Genomic DNA, 25,337 nt, shown 5'->3' on the forward strand with positions numbered 1-25,337 from the left:
GTCATGATCTCATGATCAACTTTAGCCTGTTATCTTGGCCCATTTCTAAGCATAGGTAAGTATAAGGTATGCCAAGACGTCACCATTGGTGTAAACAAAGTATAAGCATATGCATTCAATTCCGACCGAACACCGACGCCTTTCCACTGCGCAATTCGCCACACGACTGAGCGCGCTGGTGTAACTAAATGCGATTTTGACTCCAATGTATCGGCCCCATTCGTAGTGCTCGTAAGGCCGGTCTTTACGAAGTAATATATATGTCTATGGCTTTTTTCAAATTTTCCACCATTTCGTCTTAAAACAAATTTTAAATTAAAATACTGCACAAATTTGAATAAAAAATCGGGAAATGGATTAGTTTATCCATCGAAATAATTAACAGGATCAAATAGATTTTATCTAGTTGCTAGCATAAAAGATCGTTTTACGCAAGCGCTGGTTTACTCAAGTTCAAGATCACTGCAGCCGGCCGATGCATGATGTAACTCGTTATCAGCCGCGATAAAGACGCGATAACGCACTCACCTGTCACGACCACGGCCACGCGACACGACACGATGAACCCTATCGCCGATCTGTTTCTTTCGCCTTTTTATTGTGAAGTAAGATAAATTAATGATTTATATCTTAATGTTATGGCTTTTTTTACAATCCATAACTCCCGCGGGAACAATATAGGTCTTTGTCTTTCAGTACACCTGCATGAAATAAGATCTTTTTCGAGCAAGTGCGATAAAAAAAATATAGCTACAATAATTTAACTAAACCAAAACGTAGGTATTATATTCAAAATATTCTACTTTAGCGTGCAAACGCAAACCGTTTGTTAAAATTATCAAAATATGCAGCAGTAAGTTGTTGTTAAAACATATTTTATTATTGTATAAAATCTACTGCGGATGGTTGGTGTACCGAGACAAAACTTACTGTATTAAGAGGCCGGTGTCGATTTTAGTCGCAAAAATGTAAAATTGATAGATTTAGTCCGTGAAATTTTACATCTTTTGTTACCTAATTGAAATAACAAGTATTGGTTTCTATTAGCACGTCTTCTTATCTTACCTTTTATCAGATCAATTTTTTGAAAACAGACTCACTAAATTAGTAATGTTTGCTTTTCTGATGGACGTTTAGGTAAACGCGTGTGAGATACGTATTATTAACAACGATCACACTTACATTTTCACGAAAAAGTTCACTTTTGCTAAGGTAATCCGTATATCGATATAAATTATAATAATTTAGCACGGCCAATAACACAACTACCCTTCATGTATATTTCGTGACCATAACTGTCAGAACATAAGTAACGTAAACTATTAATAATAATTAGCCACGATTAAATGTGTATTAGTTTGTGTTAATTATTCTATAATAAATTAAAATTAAATGTAGCAAATACATTTGCTAAATTCAATTATTACGCTAACCGGATGTGCGGTAGTCTTAGATGACAATTTTATTATTCCGTCTTAAGCTAATAATAAATTAATCTATTTATTATGAGCCTTCCTAAATTACTAATCGGTTTATTTTCATATAAATTGTATTTGCTACATTTGATTATTACGATAACCGGATGTGCCGGAAACATCGTACTTTGTTTCTCCTACCAAGAAGTGGTGGAAGGGGTAAAGCCTGATGTAATATAAGCGGGTGTCTGACAATTGTGAGGCACTTCTCGGTTGGAGAGCTAACGACGAGGAACCAAGTTAAGTGTCAATTTTATATTTCTATTATTTGTGATTTTTATGACTTGTTATATCTTTCTGTGTGATTTGCTTTTATTATAGTCTGATGGTATGTACGTTACAATCTTCAATGTGAACTATGATGACCTAATAAGCGTGATTTAAAATGAGTTTTTAGTAATTACTACGTAACGTATATTCCAACTGATTACAGTGTAATATATGATATACCAGCCCTTGCTAGTTTTAGTACTGCTTTAAATTATGTCAAGTATGTACGTTAGGGTAGCCAGTACTAATAATAAGCCACCAATATATTGCGCAGCGTACTTACTTGACTAATTTAACAATACAATATTAAGATTTTTGGTAATGGAGCCGATTATGTAAATCGATTATATGTTTAGTAAGTCTACGATATACTTTTACTTATATCCGCTATCACAAATATATTACTTCATAATTAAATAATATTTACACTTTTCATGTTTTCATATTCAAACCTTGTAGATAACTAGGTATCCCTTTAATACATATACATTGAGCAGTAACTAACTGGTCTTAATTAAATACTGCATTACCTTCTTATTGCCTATTTCATTAATTTTAATTAATTAAATAAAGTATATTACTATATCTTTAATCAATAAATCTGACATCAGAAGTGTAGGATGCGACCTTCGTTAACATATTTCATTTATGAATTCCAGAATGTCTACTGAAGCGTCTGCATCAGTAGAGGCCCTCTTAAAAGCGATTCGTGATGCCGTCACCACAACACGGAACAATCTGAAGGATGACGACATTGCGCTGCCGTTATTCGATCCGGAGCGGAGCGACAGCGGAGCCGCCAGCTGGTGTGACAGCATCGAAGCCCTGGCAAAGGAGTTCAACTGGAGTGACATCAAAACTGCAGCTAAAGCCGGTAAGGCTCTTAAAGGGTCTGCCTTAAAATGGTTCGAATCCTGGGAACCATTAGAAGGCCGATCCTGGAGTAATTTTCGTACTGACATTACTAATGCCTATCCTGAAAAGAAAAATTTGTCCGAAAGACTAAGCAGGGCTGTTCTTTACTCTTCTGACTCTGCCGAATCCTATAGTGAATATGCAAGAGAAAAATTGAGATTACTGCGTAATACGAAGATTGCTTTTACTGAAGTTCAAATGGTTGAGATAGTTTGCGGTGGTATAAGTGATGTTGATATTAGGATGGCTTCACTGAATAACGGTGTTACTACATCATCTGCCCTCATAGCCCTACTATCAACATACGCGAAAGCCAAGAAAAGGACAACTGATTCCAATAATTTAAAGGATGTCAGTGGCCAGGGACCCAGTGGAACTAAGCGATCTAGATTTAATAGCGAGAAGAAATGCTTCACTTGCAATAAGATCGGTCATGTTCAGACTGAATGTTTTAAAAACAAAACAGTGCAAGTAGCCAGCCAAGCTCCACAGACTCCCAGGCCTACAGACTTTCGCTCAAAAATTTGTACATACTGTAAAAAACTCGGGCATACTGAGGCAGTTTGTTTTCACAAGCAACGTGCTGAATCTAATAATTCTTCTGTGACCACGGTAACTCCAGCAAAAGAAGTTAATTTTTTAGGGAAGCTGAACTAAACCTTACGCGATGCTTTATTAATGATCATATGTTACATTGTTTGATTGATACGGGAGCAGCAGTAAGCTTAATAAAAGAGTCCGTTGCAAGAAAATTAGGGTGTCATTTCAAACCAGTATCCGTATACCTTAATGGTGTAGGTCACAACCGGATACATATTTTTGCAATTATTAGCGTATTCGTTAAATTCGATGATGTTTGCCTAGAACTTGACATTCATGTTGCCAGAGATTACGACGTTAATCACGACCTTTTAATAGGTAGAAACTCTGTTAAGTACCCTGATATAAAAATTGAATCAGATTGTTTTGGTTCTCGGATAATTAGAAAATCGGTTTCAAACAAAACTGAAGTAAATTTAATTAATTTAGCATCAGACTTATGCGATCTATCATCAAAGATAGATCATTTAGATGACAAGTTACAGGAGGAAATCAAAAACATCTTTCAAAAATACCCTTCAGTTTTGGCTGAAACTGGTAATGTTCAAACGGGTGAATTAAATTTGCGTATGAAAAATAACAATGTAGTCTATTATCGTCCGTATCGATTGGCTCCAATAGAGAGGGAGAAAGTGGATCAAATAATTCGCGAGCTTCTAGATAAAAACATAATTCGAGAAAGTGAGTCTCCTTTTGCCAGTCCTGTTATTTTGGTCAAGAAAAAGGACGGTAGTGACCGATTGTGTATTGATTATCGGGCATTAAACAAAAATTTGGAAAAAGACAGATACCCCCTCCCTCTTATTGAAGACCAAATCGACAGGTTAGGTAAGGCAAAATATTACATTTCCATTGACATGAAAAATGGTTTCCACCAAATACCGGTCGCAGCAGAATCTACAAAGTATACGGCCATTGTAACACCTAGCGGCCATTACGAATTTTTAAAAATGCCTTTCGGTATTTGCAATGGGCCCTCTGTGTTCCAAAGAGCTATTTCAAAAGCGGTTCAGCACCTGAAATTTCTCTTGGTTTATATGGACGACATTCTCATTCCTTTTGAAACCATAAACGAGGGTTTAGAATACTTAGATGAGACAATTAAGGCCCTTAGTAGTGCAGGCTTTACAATAAATCTAAAAAAATGCAAATTCTTTGTCGACAATATAGAGTATTTGGGTAGACATATATCGCATGAAGGTGTAAGACCTAGTGAGACTAAAGTATCAGCATTAGTTAATTCTCCAGCCCCTCGTAACGTTAAACAAGTACGACAGTTAATGGGTTTAGCAAGTTATTTTCGCAAGTTTATACCGAACTTTGCTGCACGAACGGCTTGCATTACAAAACTTACCAAAGCTAACCAAAAATGGGAATGGGGACTTGAACAGGATGAGGCGAGGAATTACGTAATAAAACACTTGTCCACCAAACCTCTCTTAACTGTATTTGACCCTAAGTTGCCTACAGAACTTTACACTGATGCCAGTTCCATAGGTTATGGAGCTATACTAGTTCAGAAAGTCAATAATAACAAAAATGTGGTTGCTTACTTCAGTAAAAGAACAACACCGACAGAATCTAAGTATTGCTCATACGATTTAGAGACTTTGGCAATTTTTAATGCACTGAAACATTTTCGGGTCTATCTTCTGGGTATTAGGTTCCAAATCTTTACAGATTGTAATTCTATCAAATCCACTATGAATAAGAAGGATCTTTCACCTCGTGTCGCACGTTGGTGGACATTTATGCAAGATTTCGACTTTGAAATAGTGTACAAAAAGGGCAAATATATCGGTCATGTCGATTTTCTTAGCCGCAATCCTGTTCAAACGCCTATTTCTGTTGACCAAAAAGTTGTATCTGCATGTAAATCCTCTTCAGATACCAAGTCGTCGCACTGTGATGCTTCGAATGTGGTGCTTAATATAAATTTGATCGAGGAGCCGGAATCTTGGTTACATACTGCTCAACAAAATGATCCTGAAACTCAAAATTTAATAGGTCGGGTTTTAGCTGGTGATCTCGATGAAAATAGATATTTGCTGCGTGACAACTTACTATATTATAGCGTCCAACCTGGTGAGCCTAAATTATACATACCAAAATCATGCCGATTCAATGTCTTGAAATGGTTTCATAATGACAATTGCCATGTTGGGTTTGAAAAGACCATAGGAAAGCTTCGTGAAAATTTCTGGTTCCCTCATATGGCAGTATTTGTAAAGAAATATCTTAAACACTGTTTAACATGCGTAGAACGTAAGGGCACCTCTGGTCCAAAACAGGGTTTTTTACACCCCATTGAAAAAATTCCTATCCCGTTCCACACTGTCCACTTGGACTGTACAGGACCTTTTACGCGAACTGATGAAGGCTTTAGGTATATTCTCCTTTTAATAGATGGATTTACAAAATTTTGTCTATTAAAACCCCTCAAAAGTCTGAAGTCCCAGGATTTAGTGCCACTAATTCGGGATATTATCACCACAATTCGAGCTCCTTCTAAGATAATCACTGATCAAGGCACAAATTTTAGCTCCCATCAAATTAGATCTCTGTTTCACGAACTACATGTTGAGCATCACATGGTGGCGACTGGCACACCAAGAGGAAATGGCCAGATAGAACGATATGTAGCGACCGTTATAAACATGCTAAATACTACTTGCAATGGATCGTCAGATTGGCCAAGCGGGTTATGGAAAGTACAACAATCTGTTAATACTACCATCCAAAAGTCTACGGGTTTTACTCCTATTCGTTTACTAATAGGTTGTAATGCAAATATCCCTAGTATTCAGGCCCGTTTAGATGAAATAAACGTTCCAGATTTGAATACAAATGTCAGGGCAGATCGCGAGCTAGCTTATCAACGTTTATTGTTAGAAGCTGAAAAATTCAAAAACCATTTCGATTCTACTAGGCGAGATAATAAAGTCTTTCAAGTCGGCGATATAGTTTACGTAAACCAGGACCATAGGCGTCTCGATAAATTAAGTCCTAGGTTTAAAGGTCCATACGAAATCATTGGTTTAATGCCGCATGATAGATATTCTCTGAGAGGGCTAGGTAACTTACGAAATATGATAGTCGCTAAAGATAAACTAAGGCAATGGCCGGGGGAATTGTTGGATGAGAACGCTGCTAATAGTGATCCCGAACAAAATTAGTACCTATTTGATTAATATTCGAATAAACGATCATACAATGTAATCATTTAATATTTGTCATTAATATTAGCACGTATTATAATTTAAATACACGTGATTATGCTTAATAAAATCTATTTCATGAGTATAATTGATTTAGAATTTTAATCCTCTTTCTATGTATATAAATTATACCTATATTTGTTGATGATATGATTATAAATGAAATTCCGCACGTGGGTCATACACATTTCATTGCATGCTAAGATCATTGATCGATTGTCAACTTCTTGTGGACATCACAAAATTAGTAAGATCAAACGCTAATTTACAGGCCGGATACATTTTTTTTTTGCTTAGTAATTGAGACTCAAATAATTTTATTGTATTGTTCCCAAACAGATCTTCATTTTGAAATATGTTTGACCCATATAAAAATGATAACGGATTAATTATTGCTACCGAGGCTCACTTGATGTGATAAGTGAAACAGTAGCAATGAAACTGTGAATAGGAGAATTGCTGCCGAGCCTGCGTGCCCTCACTTGATGTTATAAGTGAAAAAGTAGCAATATAGGGACATGCTGCAGAGCCTATGAGCCCCACTTGATGTTATAAGTGGACCAGTAGCCAACCTAGGGTGATATATGCTACCGAGGCTCACTTGATGTAATAAGTGAAACAGTAGCATTATGATTGTAAATAGGATAATTGCTGCCGAGCCTGCGCGTTCTCACATGATGTATGTGAAAAAGTAGCAATATAGGGATTTGCTGCAGAGCCTGCGAGCCTCACTTGATGTAATAAGTGAAATGGCAGCCGTAAAAAAAAAAAGATTGTAATGTATGTACTCAGCTTATATGATTACAGAAATAAGGTACTTCGAGAACGAAGTACCTGTCAGTATGGCCGTGTGAGATACGTATTATTAACAACGATCACACTTACATTTTCACGAAAAAGTTCACTTTTGCTAAGGTAATCCGTATATCGATATAAATTATAATAATTTAGCACGGCCAATAACACAACTACCCTTCATGTATATTTCGTGACCATAACTGTCAGAACATAAGTAACGTAAACTATTAATAATAATTAGCCACGATTAAATGTGTATTAGTTTGTGTTAATTATTCTATAATAAATTAAAATTAAATGTAGCAAATACATTTGCTAAATTCAATTATTACGCTAACCGGATGTGCGGTAGTCTTAGATGACAATTTTATTATTCCGTCTTAAGCTAATAATAAATTAATCTATTTATTATGAGCCTTCCTAAATTACTAATCGGTTTATTTTCATATAAATTGTATTTGCTACATTTGATTATTACGATAACCGGATGTGCCGGAAACATCGTACTTTGTTTCTCCTACCAAGAAGTGGTGGAAGGGGTAAAGCCTGATGTAATATAAGCGGGTGTCTGACAATTGTGAGGCACTTCTCGGTTGGAGAGCTAACGACGAGGAACCAAGTTAAGTGTCAATTTTATATTTCTATTATTTGTGATTTTTATGACTTGTTATATCTTTCTGTGTGATTTGCTTTTATTATAGTCTGATGGTATGTACGTTACAATCTTCAATGTGAACTATGATGACCTAATAAGCGTGATTTAAAATGAGTTTTTAGTAATTACTACGTAACGTATATTCCAACTGATTACAGTGTAATATATGATATACCAGCCCTTGCTAGTTTTAGTACTGCTTTAAATTATGTCAAGTATGTACGTTAGGGTAGCCAGTACTAATAATAAGCCACCAATATATTGCGCAGCGTACTTACTTGACTAATTTAACAATACAATATTAAGATTTTTGGTAATGGAGCCGATTATGTAAATCGATTATATGTTTAGTAAGTCTACGATATACTTTTACTTATATCCGCTATCACAAATATATTACTTCATAATTAAATAATATTTACACTTTTCATGTTTTCATATTCAAACCTTGTAGATAACTAGGTATCCCTTTAATACATATACATTGAGCAGTAACTAACTGGTCTTAATTAAATACTGCATTACCTTCTTATTGCCTATTTCATTAATTTTAATTAATTAAATAAAGTATATTACTATATCTTTAATCAATAAATCTGACACGCGCGTAAAGCACTGGTTTTGTCGCTCTTATTTGTAAATTTCGTAAAGTTTGGACTGCTAAACATGGTAATTTCGTATTACACATATCCTGTACTTGACGTTTATCAGACTACATTTTTATTATTATGACTTTGGAGTAGTGTAAATGAAAGTTAGACGAAATCAATTTTCTCCAGAAATTACTTCAAAACAAGTGACAATTTCTCTGAAAATCGACTTAGTTTCAACGTAATTTCGATACTTAAACAAACTACAACATTTGCTGAACCAATTCTTATGCATCAATTTGTATAATTTACCACCATGATTTTTTGATGAATTTTTAAAAACTGCCCCTTCTCTTCATGCATCACCGGTGACGCACGCTCGCGACCTCATTATTAAAAGGCAAGATGAGAAGACGTGCTAATAGAAATCAATACTTGTTATTTAGATATAACGTAACAAAACGTGTATAATTTCAACGACTAAATCTATCAATTTTACATTTTTGCTCCAAAATCGACTACGGCCTCTTAACCTGAATAAAAAAAAAACGACAACGTACCTATTTTTGGGCCACCCTGTGACAACTTATGGTTTTACTTTAGGTTATAAACACACTCTTTTCACTTTACTAAGAAGACATGGCGAAAGTTATTGAAGCAATAATATGAATTTATTGATATTATGAACGCTTTTAACGTTGAAGTATCTTTCTTATGTTCTGTATTTTGAATGGGATTTAGATCAAGCGAGCTCTATGAAAACAGCTAAGGAAAAACGAATAAAAAATACCGTAAATCGATTGCAATTACTTCCTGCGAGGTGTTTCCTTTGCGCTTCGACATGGGGTTCTTCAAGAAGCAGGTATTTAGGGTTATCAAGTGTCGGCAACGCAAAAGTGGCTCCTCCGGTGTTGCTTACATATGTCCATGGGCGACGGTGACCGCTTCCCATCAGGCGGCTCATCTGCTCGTTTGCTGGCTATCACATAAAAATATGTATATAGAACTAGCCATCAGTTTTATATATGTACCAACCTACTTGCGTCATTAAGTACTTTGCATGTATTATTTTTATCACGCCTAAGGCCCTTTCTTATCAAATTAAACATGACATCCGTAAACGTATTTACTATTCCTAATTTACCTTGTAATATATCATCGTCTCGTTTAAAAATGTCCATTCAATTCTGAACCTTACCTTAAGACGTGTAAACATTTTATAGTCGAATAGTGCCAGACAAAACAGAATGCTTCAGATGAGATCTGAATCCGACAGGCATCATTAGTCTCACTGGATTACAAATAGCAGCTGTCAAAGTACGCGGTAGACAATGCTAGGACAAAAAAGTGATTCCATTAGGGCCTGGTTTCCGGGTTCCTATTTATAAACATGGAATTTAATTGATTTATAAACAAACTTTGATTCACAACACTGATTTAAACTTTCACGATTTTTACTCATTATTCCGAGACCACGGGGACAACGCCGCGCGTCCTTGAAATATCGGAGGTAAATTTAAAACTTATTTTACGCGATTAAGTCTCGTCGTTGTGAATAATAATGAAACTTTGATTCGATATTGAGGATGAACTCAATTGTGATTTAGGGTAAGTATTATTTTACTAAAATAAACACAAAAAAATCTCTTTTCATTTGGTTTTTCTTTATTTTATTTATCACAGTAAAATATATAATTATGTAGTCTCAACTCTCTCATTAAAAAAGTTACCTATTGCTTTTATGCAAATATTAATTATCAAACTTCGTTATCGTGTATACCGTGTAGGAAATTTAATTTATATATCTTATTCCCTTATTTGCCGTATTTTGAGGTTCTTTATGTTTCAGTATAAAATTGATTTTGACAAAGCTCTAAATTTCATACTTCAAAAGTGTTGCTTTCGCACGCTGTAGTTATGTAATAACATTCTGTGTTTATTCGATAATAATTTACATCAGTATCAACAGCAGCGTTCCAAAACAGTCGTACTTATTTTTTTAAATTAGTTGATTAAAATACTTCGCTTCGTTTATCCAGAAGTCCTGTTATTTTTTACTACTAGGTACTTAGGTAACATACCAATCAACATTCTTACGTGTATAAAGGTCGGACCAGAAGCCAATTACATACATATTTAGGATGAGTTAAAATTAATTTCCGCAATAATTCTGCAAGCAGGTAGGTATAATAAAGTACGAGTAGGTAACAACTACACCACATGACCTTCGCAAGATAAGTGCGGTTGTAAGATAAGTGTAGTAAAAGTAACTGTTGTAAGATAAGTATATAGATAGGCACCTAACAAGTTAAACAGACATTTTAGAGATGAGTCTATACTCGTAACACTTATAAAGGCAAATTTTAGACTTATTTAAGTAATCGCACTTAAACTATCGTGAGACATATTTCAAAATATTTATCAGTACGGTTTTTACTCACTATTATTTTTAGTCGCTTTTGGCGACATGTTTCGGATTCTTTGGGAATCCATTCTCAGGCACGAGTGTCTGATTTAGGTATTTCAAAAATATCACTTTTTCTTTTTGTTTATAGAACAGTTTTGTTTTAAATGTTATCGTAGATAATCAAGCTTTTGCCTTATTGTTTATTTATTTATTTTAAGTTTTGGATGTAATAAAATCGTTTTGATTGTAAAGTAATACTAGCAGAATATTTGTGTTTCATATTAGTTTAAATTGTAAAGAGTAAGAAATAAGAAATCATTTGTGTTAAGAGCCCATCAACGTGCTCACTAGCGCCATTGCTAAATAATTGTGATTATTTAAATTTAACGATATATATTTTAAAAAAGGGGGCCGCTACGTACTGTATTTTGTATTTAAGTACATTTTGAATACAACAAAATAGTTCTTATGTTGCTGGATTCGTCGATCTATGAACTCAAAACAAAAAGTACTTAAACACAAAATACAGTACGTTGCTGCCCCCTTGTTTAAATATATATCGTTAAATTTAAATAATCACAATTATTTAGCAGTGGCGCTAGTGAGCACGTTGATGGCCTCTTAAACCAAAACAAACTAATGAAAATAGAATCTGATTTATTCAAATACGGCTAGGTAAGTGTTTAGGCTCCATACGTTGATAAGTAATTAGGACAAAATAATGTTCGATTCATTCAGCGCATTTGTAATAAGTATCTGCGTACGTACGTAAGTAAGTACAGTGCTGTGTTGAACTTTCCGTAAAAAATAATTGCAAATAAATGTTAAATTTAAATCCATTTTAATTAGTGCCTTGTTATTTAAAGCATTTACTGTTCTTTAAACAATTCTGCAACCAAGAATCATGTACAATCTTCTTAAGTGCAACATTTGCTTGAGTAAAGGGCAAACTCGACCGGGGGGCTACCGGTCCACATAAAGCGTACAAAGCGAGATGTAAGTTGGGTTGTGTACTTAAGTGATGGCACGCAAACTTAAATATATAAAGATATAAAACTATGAAAACGGATTATATCGCGTATATTGAATTTATAATACATCCCGCCGTTTCGAACCCTTTACAGCGTTCGTGGTCAACGGGTGACGGGTGGGTTTCATGAGTAACTATCGAGGTAACCGAAGACAATATTATGTATAAAGATAGTTAGGTATTTAAATACAAAGGATGTCAAAAATTCAAAAATAAATAAATATCTGGAAGGTATTGTTATTAATTTGTATTGGATATGATCTGTCATCTGTCAACAGTGACATTTCTTTAACTAGACTAGACGACTAAAGGATGACTCACGCTAGACCGGGCCGGGGCCGGAACGGAGCTTCCGGAGCTTTGTTTTCTATGGAAAGCACCACGTCATCACCGATCAGCCATCATAGAAAATGACATGTCGGACGCCTTGTGAGTCATCTTTAAGACGACCTTACTTTAAACTTCATTTGAATTGAATTGAATTGAAATAGCCTTTATTCCTCAGTTCAGTTTTTACAATATAGTTTTTAATATTAGTATATGTATCTATATTTTATTTATTTATGCTCTTTTTTTTTTTTTCTTTTTTTTTTAAAGAGCATAAATAAAAAACTTCATTTGTTGTTAAGAACATAGAAAGAATATTTGGTAAATACGTCTTGTGGATCCCTTCAATTACAAATTCGTATCAGGAAGTTATGTATCTCAAGTAGTAGTATGAAGCCATGAAGCTACAGTTTCGGTTTCGAACACTTTTGAAAGGGTAACAGTGGCGGATTAGCCACGTGGCAAATGACCCCGCGAATTTGGGAGTCCCGCGCACCTACGCATTGTGGCATTTGTGGCCGTAAAAAACCTAAGTTTAACTTAGTTCACTTCGTCCGACAAAATTTAAACAATCCATAGACCCAATTTTGCTACAGGCCCCGCGCTGGCTTAATCCGGCACTGAAGATTCTGTGACTGAAGGGTAAGAGTATCAATGGACACGAAAACACAAGTTTTGACGTTGCCAGATCATAATTCATTACAAATCCAGGCTGCCTAGCCAAGGTTAAAATCGCTTGCGCTACGACAACGAAACGCTTTGCCTCTCTCTATCACTCTTCCATATTAGTGCGACAGTGACAGTTGCGTTTTGTTCGCTACCGAGCGTTAACGATTGGCATGCTACGCAGCTTGATCTAATTCATAACCTGTTATTACAATCAGAATATGCCTCCATGTCTTCAGAACTTATGCAATGGAGTCATGTGTACAGGTTTACCTGCTTGATATATTAATCTATTAGAAGTCATTAGAAAATTGCAAACACTTCGAAAGCTAGAATGATAGGAAGTGGGTACTTAGTTAAAACATAAAAACTTGCTAGAGTCATGTTGCGAGCCTTCTTTTATAATCATCCAAGCTATCCTGAGAAGCAATCATATTCTATTTATAATTAACTCTACCATTTTAACCTAAGTGTGTGATCTAATTTAAAGTAAGTTCCCAGGAAAGAACAAAAACTGGAGCAACCATTAAAGGGTTGTCTTATTGTTTCTTCATTTCGTTTACTGCAACAGAAAAAGATTGTACAATAATTATGTTGTACTACGTTATCTACTATGGAGGCACCAGAGCAGGCGCCGGTCGGCCCATTCTGCCCTTTTTACACAAAAAGTCTTAACCGCCTTGGTTTTTCTAAGCACGTCTGACTTTTTATCCAACCTTTCTCAGCCGCAGACACTACCATTGGCGCGCCGTGGCGCCACCACCGTCAACTTTTTGTACACTTACATACCATTTGCTTGAAGACCCTTTCTTAGATTGCTTATGGCCAGGAATCCACGATGTGCGCATGTTATTTACGACTTCGATCAATATCAACTAATTACAACGCTTATTAAGTCTTCCATTGTCACGAATAAGCATTTTGTTTCGTATCTTGATGAGCATTTCTTGCGCTTTCTTTACCCGATAAAGCGATTCCTTATAAAGAATAAGCGATTATGGAGAAAAATTGCCTGCACTAATGACAGTGACCTCAATTTGAAGATTTTAAATCTCCATTATCTGTTTGAAGAAGGCCCGTTCCAGTCTAGGTTATACGTCATCTGTCAGCAGAGACCGAATCGGGTCAGCTCCGAGATTAGGCTGTACACAGTACACACAGCTATCTGAGTCTGAGATAAAGTGATTACCTAGGACGTGGAGCTGGGAAATCAGAGTTGTAAAGATTAATGTCTTCATAGTGTTTTACACTCAAGGTAGGGGAGGCTGGGGCAAAACGGAACGTGGGACAAAATATACCAGGATGTGACTGGATTTTTTGAAAGATGCAACTTTATCGATGATCTTTTATGTCTACGGACTAGTTAAAGTTATAAACGGAAATAGATATCATCTACTAAAGAAAAAGTGACCAAGTCCACCAAGACCAAGACCAAGAGTGTCCAAGTTTAGATAAAGTTAATGGTAAAATTACGGTAAGAAGAAACAACTAAAAAGTTTAGTAAAATAAAAACTTTTATAAAAAAAAAGATAAACCGACTTAAAAAAGGATGAAATAAAATATTATCCTTTCTAGGGTTCCGTGTTTAAGTATATGCGTTACCAACTGATATTTTTGAAGTCGGTGCCAAGCCAAATTTTAAACCATATATTCATAATGATTTTGGTGCAATTCGATAAAGATACATAGATATAGAAGTGTCCTACGTGGGCGATCTCGTTGCGAACGCGAACGCCTTGGGCCGGCCGCGCCGTGCCGCGTCGCTTCGCTTCGCGTTCGCGAGTGTTCGCCTATGTAAGACACAGCGTACACGACGACAATAAACGAACTTTCTGTACACCTCAAAACAAAACACACGGTTGAACCTTCTTGGCGCAGTTCGTACCATGCTTGTCGGCACGTTAGTGTAAATCTAATACGTTTTGTCGTCGTATTTTTTTAAAGAGCATTTCTTACTAATTCTTGAACAGTCATAGCACGCAAGTGTGGGATTGGGACTGTCGCTTATCCAGAGGACTACATTTCAAAATATAAAACAATTCAAGGAACCTTCATGCAAAATTTCAGCTAAAGCGGTTCAGTTGTTTAGCCATGAAAAGGTAACAAAGAGGCAGACATAATTGCTTTCACGTTTATAATATTTGTACAGTTGTAATGGGATTTATAGACATAAAGCTGATTATTTTTGACTGGTATTGTTACTACTTGGAGTACTTGGCTTGGCACCGACTTCAAAAATATCAGTTGGTAACGCATATACTTAAACACGGAACCCTAGAAAGGATAATATTTTATTTCATCCTTTTTGAAGTCGGTTTATCTTTTTTTTTATAAAAGTTTTTATTTTTCCATTTTTAGTTTTAAAACATTGTTAAGAGCGTGACGCATGAATGAAAAACATAATGATGTTTAACTGTAAATTCGTAAACTTTATTAAATAATCAGAATTTTCCTCGAGTCCGTCTGGGAAATCATTCCTGTCACTAAATCCATTCTCCGCCCCGCCACTGACCCAATCCCTCAAACCCGGTGATCACTCAACCTCACAGCACATCAACCCCTGATCACTGAACCCCTCGACCCTAAACCACCAACCCTTCAACCGCCATTCCCCGACCCCTAACCCCAGACCCCTTAACTTCTAACCCTAACCCCCGATCCCTTAACTCCCAACCCCACAGTCCCCGACCCATCAACTCACCTCCCCTCAACCCCCAACCTCAAACCCCCCAAACACTAATACCCTCTACCTTCACCTCTCAGTCTCTTTGGTTGTTTCCAACACTACCTACATCAAAAATCATAATACACATACGAGGGAAGTTATCAGTAGCCTTACCACGCGTTTGACATTGATATATTCGCTATCGTGTGCGTAACTTACTGTTTATGCATCTCGCTCGTACTAGCATATATTAGTGTACAAAGTAAGTTACGAAGAATATTTAGTGTCAAACTCGTGGTTAGGCTAAAGTTGCACTACATCAAATTGGTGGTTTTAGGGAGGAAGTGCTTGAGTAACTTTAGAAAACACCGAAATTACCACACACGTGCCTTTAAAAATTGAGGAGTTCCCTCAATTCCTAACGGATTCCATCATCAGATCAAAACCAAAAATATTACGAAAACACCTTGGAGAGGTAACTTCTTTCAAACAGAAAAAGAATAACTCAAATCGGATCATGGGTGCCGGAGTAATCGCTGAAATCATTATCATCAAAACAATCATCATCATCAGCTCCACTTCATCAAATTGGTGGTTTTCGAGAAAAAATGCTCAATTTGCTTAAGAAAACGACCAAATCACCATACATGTGCCTTTAAAAATTGAGGAGTTCCCTCAATTCCTCATGGATCCCATCATCAGAACAGCACCAGATTAATGTGGGACCACCTTGGAGGTAGTTCCTTTCAAACAAAAAAAGAATTGTTCTAATCGGACCACGGGTCTCGGAGTATTCGCTGAACATCCTACAATAAAAAAATCATCATCACTATCTTCAAAACAATCATCATCATCAGGTGCAATTCATCAAATTGGTCGTTTTCGAGAGAAAATGCTAAAGTTTCTTATGAAAACACCCAAATCACCATACATGTGCCTTTAAAAATTGAGGAGTTCCCTCAATTCCTCAGGGATCCCATCATCAGATCAGAACCAGATTAATATGGGACCAACTTGGAAGTAGCTCCTTTCGAACAAAAAAAGAATTACTCAAATCGGACCACGGGTCTCGGAATAATCGGTGAACATACATAAAAAAAAAAAAAAAAAAAAAAAACATAGCCACAACCGAATACAGAACCTCCTCCTTCTATGAAATTGAAGTCGGTTAAAAAATAGGCAGTTAGCAACGTCTATCTATACCCGGCTAAAGAAGGTAACAACTTCACTCATTATTATTATTCAAACCTGTATCAATTTTGAATTTGCACAAGTGTTAGGGCACACTTCACTGCATTTTTTTTTAATAAAGGTGTCTGATGTCGCACGGACTTTTTCAAAGGAAGAACGTCATATACACTTTGAATTTCATAGACACGTAAGACCTTTTTCCATAAATATCGGAATATTGATGAATACCTACTCATCCTCTACTCGTCGCTCAATTGATCGAAAACGTAATAAAACACGTGCTATTTCTTAATAAGCATTCCATTTTTTCAATGTTATTAAGAAGTTGGGAATCGCTAATGTCCACGAAAGATTTTGCAGTGCATTGACTTGGGTATTTTTCGTTTTTAACTTGCGTTCAAGGTTCAAACCTACATAAAATATCATTGAAAACATTATTTATTATGAAGAATGACGATGGTCACCAATAAGGACTAAACATGTTAAAAGTGAAAGTAAAAGTTTTTTATTCTTCAATTTAGGCATATTACAATGCATTTATGTTAGGACAGGCAGAATGCATATGTCAACGAGTTTACGATTTAGTAACATAGGAAGGTCGCCCTTCATTAGCTCCTTCATGGACCAGTAGCTCTTCCAGGCATTTTGAACACGGCGCTCAACTTCCTTGTCTTGCCTGTCGCTGATAGAGACCAACTGGCCCAAGTATATAATTATGCGACGATGCGAATTTCAACTAAAAGGTACCACATTCTCGCTTGTTGATAAGGTTGATTTCTAATTGAAGCTATATGGAAATAGCGCCTTACTGACAAGCGACAATAAGTACCCTTTTGGTTGAAAATGGCACATATGCCCTTATGTCACATTACAAATTTTCAATGTAGAATGGGTATCGGGACACTTCACTATTATGCAAAAAGGGCTATTTAAGTAGCCTTACAGACCCAAGATACTCGTAGTACCCTGTGACACCCTTACCACGGGAAGTTCGTATAGCTAGCTGACACTTTATCGCTAGCACGTGTCTACATCTGCATTAATTCCTGGAACAGAACATCTAAATATACAAAATCAAGTATCATTAAAGTGCCTTTCAAGTATCTTTCCACGAAATCAAATTCCCTGACTTGAATAAGCTTATCAATTATCACTAGAGGCTGGCTATATTAAGACGTTGCCCTGTGGAACTCCCAGGTCAGATGCATGGATAACACTGGCGCCGCCTTATCGGCACGTGGATGTTACCTGTACCTTTATTCCGGGAACTCATTATTATAAATAATAAATATCATTTGTTGCTTTACTGGGTTTCAAATTTTTAAAATATTAAGGATGTTTGAGGTTTTATTATTTGTGTCTCAGGATACCCTGTTGAAATCTTTCCGGCTGGCACATGGACGTGGTTGGCGCCACCTCATCCCTTATTACGTGTACTTTTACCTTATCCTTAAGTAGTTTCTACGTTTTATTTTTTTCTTGTCTTTGTTTACCCTTTTGTAAATAGTTATTTTGGAGATCAATACTACCCATTCGCACTGTTCGAAACAACTAAAATGAGTTAAGATTATTGGTAACTTTAATACTGCTTAGTATTTTTTTTTTTCATTTTGATTCGAAAAGGGAGGGAAACTTTTAAAGCGAGAAAAAAATTAGTATAAAAATAAATTTAGCAGTAAATAAAGATAGGCAGATAATGTCAGGCCGAATCGATTTCGTCACTATGTATACTCATTCACTTAATTTTTGCAGCTGCTGCTGAGTAAACATTCAGCCGTAACCTATTCATCATTCTTTATTTCATTGTTAACGGTCCGCGTACGATACCAAGGCTGTCTTATGTAATGTGAAGAAAACGTGCGAATTTGAGGTTCGGAAAGATGGTTAATTTGCACAATAAGGTTGTTTCCACATGTTGGATTTTATAACAAAATCTAGTTAAATAGATAGAAAATGAGCAATTTATTACAATAAATTGGAAACTTAAAAAAATTATGGGAATAATAAATAAATACAAGACTTCAAAGTAAAAAAAAAATGTTTCTTACAAATAGGACAAAAATAATGGTACCATTCGATTCCTTAGATTTTATTAAAAAAAAATTGTAAGTATAGCAGCAATATACATTAACGCAATATTTCACCGACAAAATCGCAATTTCCTTGTTTTCGACAGCTTCTAAGCAATAGCGACGTTACATGCTGACGTCACGATGTAATGCCAATTTGTTAGAAGTGTTTCGTCAAATCGTCAGTAAAGTGCGGGTGCCAGACTTTGACCATCATTTGTGATTTTTGTATTGCTTTAAGACAATCGGTTCCATACAGACATTTGATCCTGATCGACTGATACCATAATAAAAATGTATGGAATACCCTATTGTGAAGTGACCTAAAGTCCTAAAGTACGCAACAACGCCAATACATAAATTGTATGATGTATTTTTTATAGGTATCTACGCCTACTATAATGCGAAAGTAACGCTGTCTGTCTGACCTATTCACGCTTAAATCGCTACACCAATTTAGATAATATTTTGTATGGAGATAGTTAAGAGTTCCGGGCAAAGACATATTATAATAGTTTTTATCACGGGAATCATCCCTTAAAGGGGCAAAAAGGGGTTGAATTTACTATTGAAGTGAAAAAAAGTATAAAAGTACTTATTTTACACAGACAAAGTCGTGAGCTTCTGCTAGTAAGTAATAAATTAGGAAAGTACTAGTAGCGATTAAGAATCTTTGAATTTCGCTCCTATTCTCTCTCTCATTTTTAACAGGAGAAAGTAAAACTACTACACTAAATGCCCTTTAATTAACCGGCAAGAACCATCCAAACTCTCACTATCACGTCTCCAGTGCTAACTAAAACACAAATCGCATGTGTCTATATGGGCACAGATTAGAGATATAATTATGTAACAGACGACTCCGCTCTCAGATCGAGATAGCGGCCCGTCTCTACACGCACGTGTACTGCGGCTCTCTGCCCGAACTTTGATAAACTTTTTTATTGAAGCATACTTTTATAGTGCGTAAAATAAAGGCTTAACTTTAGTGATAGCAGTTCAATTTAAATTTTACTTTTTGTATGTGTATAAATACCGATAAGTGATCAATACCGAACAAAATAAAACTTTAATGGTAATAATAAATTATATTTTGATATAATATTTCCAGGTGTAGTCGTTACGTAAATTTAACATTTTATTTCTTTTGTTTCAGATCGAATATAATGAACGTTCAACAAAGCCGACGACCGAGCATCTACACATTAACGCTGTCTAATTACAGGCACAAAATATCATAACTCGAATAAGGTTACGTTATGTCATTAGCGCAATGATTAAATGCACCGGTAGTAGTATTGTCATGCCAACGACATAGACGCTAACGGTCCCTCACGACGCGAAATGATGGTGCTTAGAAAAATGGATGTGCGGTGTATATTAATACTGTTATTATTCCAAACTTTGGTGGCGTGGTGCAGCGCGAAATTTATAGTAATGCCTAAAGTGGAATATCCCACGGGCAATGTTCAAGAAGAGATCCAGGACAGCATTAGAAACTTCATACATACCGGTAAGTCTATCATATCATTTAAGGTCAATGTAGAGAAGACCGGCATATAAAATGTATTTGCGGGGCAAGACCGTCATAAGGCAAGAACTCCTGTTATTTGTATACGTACGTCGCTCAGATACATCATCATCATTATATCAGCCCTTTATCGCCCACTGCTGAGCATAGGTCTCTCAGACACAGTCAAAAAGCTCCACTCCTTCTATACCGACCTGTACGTAGACCTGGGCTATAACCGCGAAAATCGAAGTTCGCACATTGCGGGAATTTTTCTCTATCACTCTAATTACGCCTTCATTGGAGTAAAAGAGAAAGATCCCCGCAATTTTCGCATTTCGGTTTTCGCGGTAGACCCTCTGTAAGTAGAGTGTGTGTACAAACGCAAGAGCGACGAAAAAGCTTGTAGACGGTCTTTTCCATACTAAACCTTAAGTAGTTAAGTAAATAGGTATTTCATTAAGATATAATGTACCTACATTAAAATCTATATAATAAGCTAGCAGTTATATATCGTAGCAATAAGCGTACGTTTTATTTAAGTATAGAAAAACATTATTGTACCTTTAGCATTTATTTTAAAACATGTGGCATTAGCGAATCAAAGTAAACCGCTTACTAAACGTACCGTTAATAATTAAAATTGATGGTTGTAAAGGGTACAAAATCGGCGAACAGATAACGTATGACAGGCCCTCTCGTGCGATCTCACTAATCTTAAGATTCGTTTTGTAGTTGTCACACTGTTTGATGGGTTCGTAATTGGATTCAGGTATCACAGCGGACAGGGCTCGAATGACTCATCGGCGTTTAGGTCCGAAGTGTCCGAACCTTCTTAAACGGATGTTAGCGTCTGACATTTTAACAAATTGTTTCGCTAAAATTAGACGTCATTATTACTCAGGTCGGATTTTTTATTGGCATAATTTGTAATATATTAATATACATCTTGTCGGTAAATAATTTACGTTCAATGTGCAATTTGAAAGATACAATATTTTACAAATCTAACACTGATCCCTGTGGCACGCCTTTTTTAGTTGATTTTATTAACACTTTTTTTGTAGTGTGTTATCTTATATCTTTGTAAGTTTTCGATCATATTGATAGTATATTTTTTGAATAAATTATTACTGTTGAGAAATTTTACTTATGCATCGGAGGTAACAATAATTATTGTTTAAACATGTGCTTTCTATCTCAAACGCTTCTATTTGTTCTAATAACTAGCCACTGGGCATTTAATTTCGATCGGCGAACTGAAAGTGTAGCAATCGACGACACGTACAGCAACACAGTCTATTTGCAGACCTAATAACATCCAAAATAAACCATGGATGGCGTTATGCAAACAGCACATGTTCCATAAACTACCAAATGAAGCGTTCGTTAACGCAGACCGCTAAACAAAAAAAGCTTTTTTGTTGTAATAACCGAACCGAACGTTGAACTGACAAATCAAAACGTGGGCTGAAACTAATTGACAATTGTTCAGCTTAAATACATCAAACAAAGTGACTTGCGTCTTGCTTGCGTCTTGCGTAACTATAAATTAACTATAAGTCTCAAACGTATACCTATCTACTCCATATTTGAACTGTGTGACTTCACTCCTGTTTCATTTATCATCTCGCAGCCCGGGAGTGCCTCTTTATTGTATTACTGATGTGTCATGCGTACTGAAGGACTGAAAACGTAATAATGAGAAAGTAGAGTATCATTCGTACAGTAGACAGCATTTGATATACAGAAAATTGAATAAAGATTACCAGTGACCAAGTTACCCATTTAATTGTACACCTACTTTATTTCTTATAATAAAAAATAATAAAATAATTTTTCAAGCTTTCGCTCATAGTAGGTAGTTTTTGGTATATTATCGGGAATGTTAAAACGTGTTTTTAATTTTGTCGCATTGCGTATGTCAGTGTTGGCCGAACGCTAATGCCATTAAACATTAAAAATTAACAATTAAAAAGGTTAATGGCCATTAACCATTAGCCATTTAATTCGGATTAAAGTTAATTCGGATTAAATTTTTGAGACGTTAATGGCCATTGAAGTTAATTCGGATTAACTTTAATTCGGATTAACTTCAATGGCCATTAAAGTTTCAAAAAATTAATTAGAATTACTCTCAATTGCATTAACGTCTAATAAAATTACATTCGTGATATTTTAAAATGAGACAGCAAAATGACCCTGACTGAACCCTGGCAGTAGTAGCAGTACCTACCTACTACCTAGTAGAATTCTGGTTTGGTGCAACACAGACATACGCGGTTTTGGTCATTTAAATCGTCTTGATGAGCACTTCGGAGAGCCGTACCCATGATAGAGCTGATGCTGAACCCTGGCAGTACCTAATGGATCTAAGGTTTGGTGCAACATAGGCACACGCTGTTTTAGTCATCCGACTCGTCTTGATGAGCACTTCGGAGAGCCATACCCATGATAGAGCTGATGCTGAACCCTGGCAGTACCTAATGGATCTAAGGTTTGGTGCAACATAGGCACACGCTGTTTTAGTCATCCGACTCGTCTTGATGAGCACTTAGGAGAGCAGTACCCATGATAGAGCTGATGCTGAACCCTGGCAGTACCTAGTGGATCTAAGGTTTGGTGCAACATAGGCACACGCTGTTTTAGTCACCCGACTCGTCTTGATGAGCACTTAGGAGAGCAGTACCCATAATGGAGCTGATGCTGAACCCTGGCAGTACCTAGCGGAACTAAGGTTTGGTGCAACATAGGCACACGCTGTTTTAGTCATCCGACTCGTCTTGATGAGCACTTAGGAGAGCAGTACCCATGATAGAGCTGATGCTGAACCCTGGCACTACCTAGTGGATCTAAGGTTTGGTGCAACATAGGCACACGCTGTTTTAGTCACCCGACTCGTCTTGATGAGCACTTAGGAGAGCGGTACCCATGATAGAGCTGATGCTGAACCCTGGCAGTACCTAGTGGATCTAAGGTTTGGTGCAACATAGGCACACGCTGTTTTCATCACCCGACTCGTCTTGATGAGCACTTAGGAGAGCAGTACCCATAATAGAGCTGATGCTGAACCCTGGCAGTACCTAGTGGATCTAAGGTTTGGTGCAACATAGGCACACGCTGTTTTAGTCACCCGACTCGTCTTGATGAGCACTTAGGAGAGCAGTACCCATGATAGAGCTGATGCTGAACCCTGGCAGTACCTAGTGGATCTAAGGTTTGGTGCAACATAGGCACACGCTGTTTTAGTCACCCGACTCGTCTTGATGAGCACTTAGTAGAGCGGTACCCATGATAGAGCTGATGCTGAACCCTGGCAGTACCTAGTGGATCTAAGGTTTGGTGCAACATAGGCACGCGCTGTTTAGGTCGTCCGACTCGTCTTGATGAGCACTTAGGAGAGCAGCACCCATGATAGAGCTGATGCTGAACCCTGGCAGTACCTAGTGGATCTAAGGTTTGGTGCAACATAGGCACGCGCTGTTTAGGTCGTCCGACTCGTCTTGATGAGCACTTAGGAGAGCAGTACCCATGATAGAGCTGATGCTGAACCCTGGCAGTACCTAGTGGATCTAAGGTTTGGTGCAATATAGGCACACGCTGTTTTAGTCACCCGACTCGTCTTGATGAGCACTTAGGAGAGCAGTACCCATAATGGAGCTGATGCTGAACCCTGGCAGTACCTAGTGGATCTAAGGTTTGGTGCAACATAGGCACACGCTGTTTTAGTCACCCGACTCGTCTTGATGAGCACTTAGGAGAGCAGTACCCATGATAGAGCTGATGCTGAACCCTGGCACTACCTAGTGGATCTAAGGTTTGGTGCAACATAGGTACACGCTGTTTTAGTCACCCGACTCGTCTTGATGAGCACTTAGTAGAGCGGTACCCATGATAGAGCTGATGCTGAACCCTGGCAGTACCTAGTGGATCTAAGGTTTGGTGCAACATAGGCACGCGCTGTTTAGGTCGTCCGACTCGCCTTGATGAGCACTTAGGAGAGCAGCACCCATGATAGAGCTGATGCTGAACCCTGGCAGTACCTAGTGGATCTAAGGTTTGGTGCAACATAGGCACGCGCTGTTTAGGTCGTCCGACTCGTCTTGATGAGCACTTAGGAGAGCAGTACCCATGATAGAGCTGATGCTGAACCCTGGCAGTACATAGTGGAACTAAGGTTTGGTACAACATAGGCACACGCTGTTATGGTCATCTCACTCGTTCTAATGAGCACTTGGGAGAGCAGTACCCATGATAGAGCTAATGCTGAACCCTGGCAGTACATAGTGGAACTAAGGTTTGGTACAACATAGGCACACGCTGTTATGGTCATCTCACTCGTTCTAATGAGCACTTGGGAGCGCAATATTTGAATATTGTCTTGAGATACTCATAAGATAGACATATACTTATGGCAGTAAGCAGTAGGTCCTAGTAAGTACCTAGAGGTACTTACTAGGACTCAGGTATGGTCCAATCTATTCACTCGCTGTTTTGGTTCATCTTTTTTTAATATTGTCTTCGGTTACCGCGATAGTTACTCATGAAATAAAACTATGAAAACGGATTATATCGCGTATATTGAATTTATAATACATCCCGACGTTTCGAACTCTTTACAGCGTTCGTGGTCAACGGGTGACTGAGGAAAAATTACAAAATGCAAAAATACCCACATACTAAAATAATGAACAATCATAGACTACAAACTTTAAGGCTGGTTGTACATGCAAAATCGGTTCATAAGGCTAGTTATACACTATAATTATTTTTCAAGTAAAGATATATATATATACGCGATAAAAATAAACTATGCCGGCTCCAACCCTACACCACGGACCCGAGAAGATTTAATTCCCTCCTAAATTGTAGGAGGGTATCCCAATATGGGACCGGCAACAAACTCGGCGGGACACATCTTTTCAAAACATCAGAATGTCCAGCATCATCC

At 37.0% G+C, this 25,337-nt stretch overlaps 1 protein-coding gene across 1 annotated transcript in view; it reads left to right on the forward strand.

The window, feature by feature from the left end:
* Positions 1-25,337, forward strand: part of LOC134748803 (A disintegrin and metalloproteinase with thrombospondin motifs 7) — a 140,759-nt gene that overhangs the window by 18,807 nt on the left and 96,615 nt on the right. The window contains exon 2 of the mRNA XM_063683597.1: positions 20,033-20,389. Within this exon, the coding sequence (XP_063539667.1) occupies positions 20,221-20,389 (169 nt within the window). The 5' untranslated portion in view covers positions 20,033-20,220. The remainder of the gene's footprint in view (positions 1-20,032; positions 20,390-25,337) is intronic.

The sequence above is a fragment of the Cydia strobilella genome, chromosome 17 (assembly GCF_947568885.1).
Source record: "Cydia strobilella chromosome 17, ilCydStro3.1, whole genome shotgun sequence".
In the NCBI taxonomy this organism is placed as follows: Eukaryota; Metazoa; Arthropoda; class Insecta; order Lepidoptera; family Tortricidae; genus Cydia; species Cydia strobilella.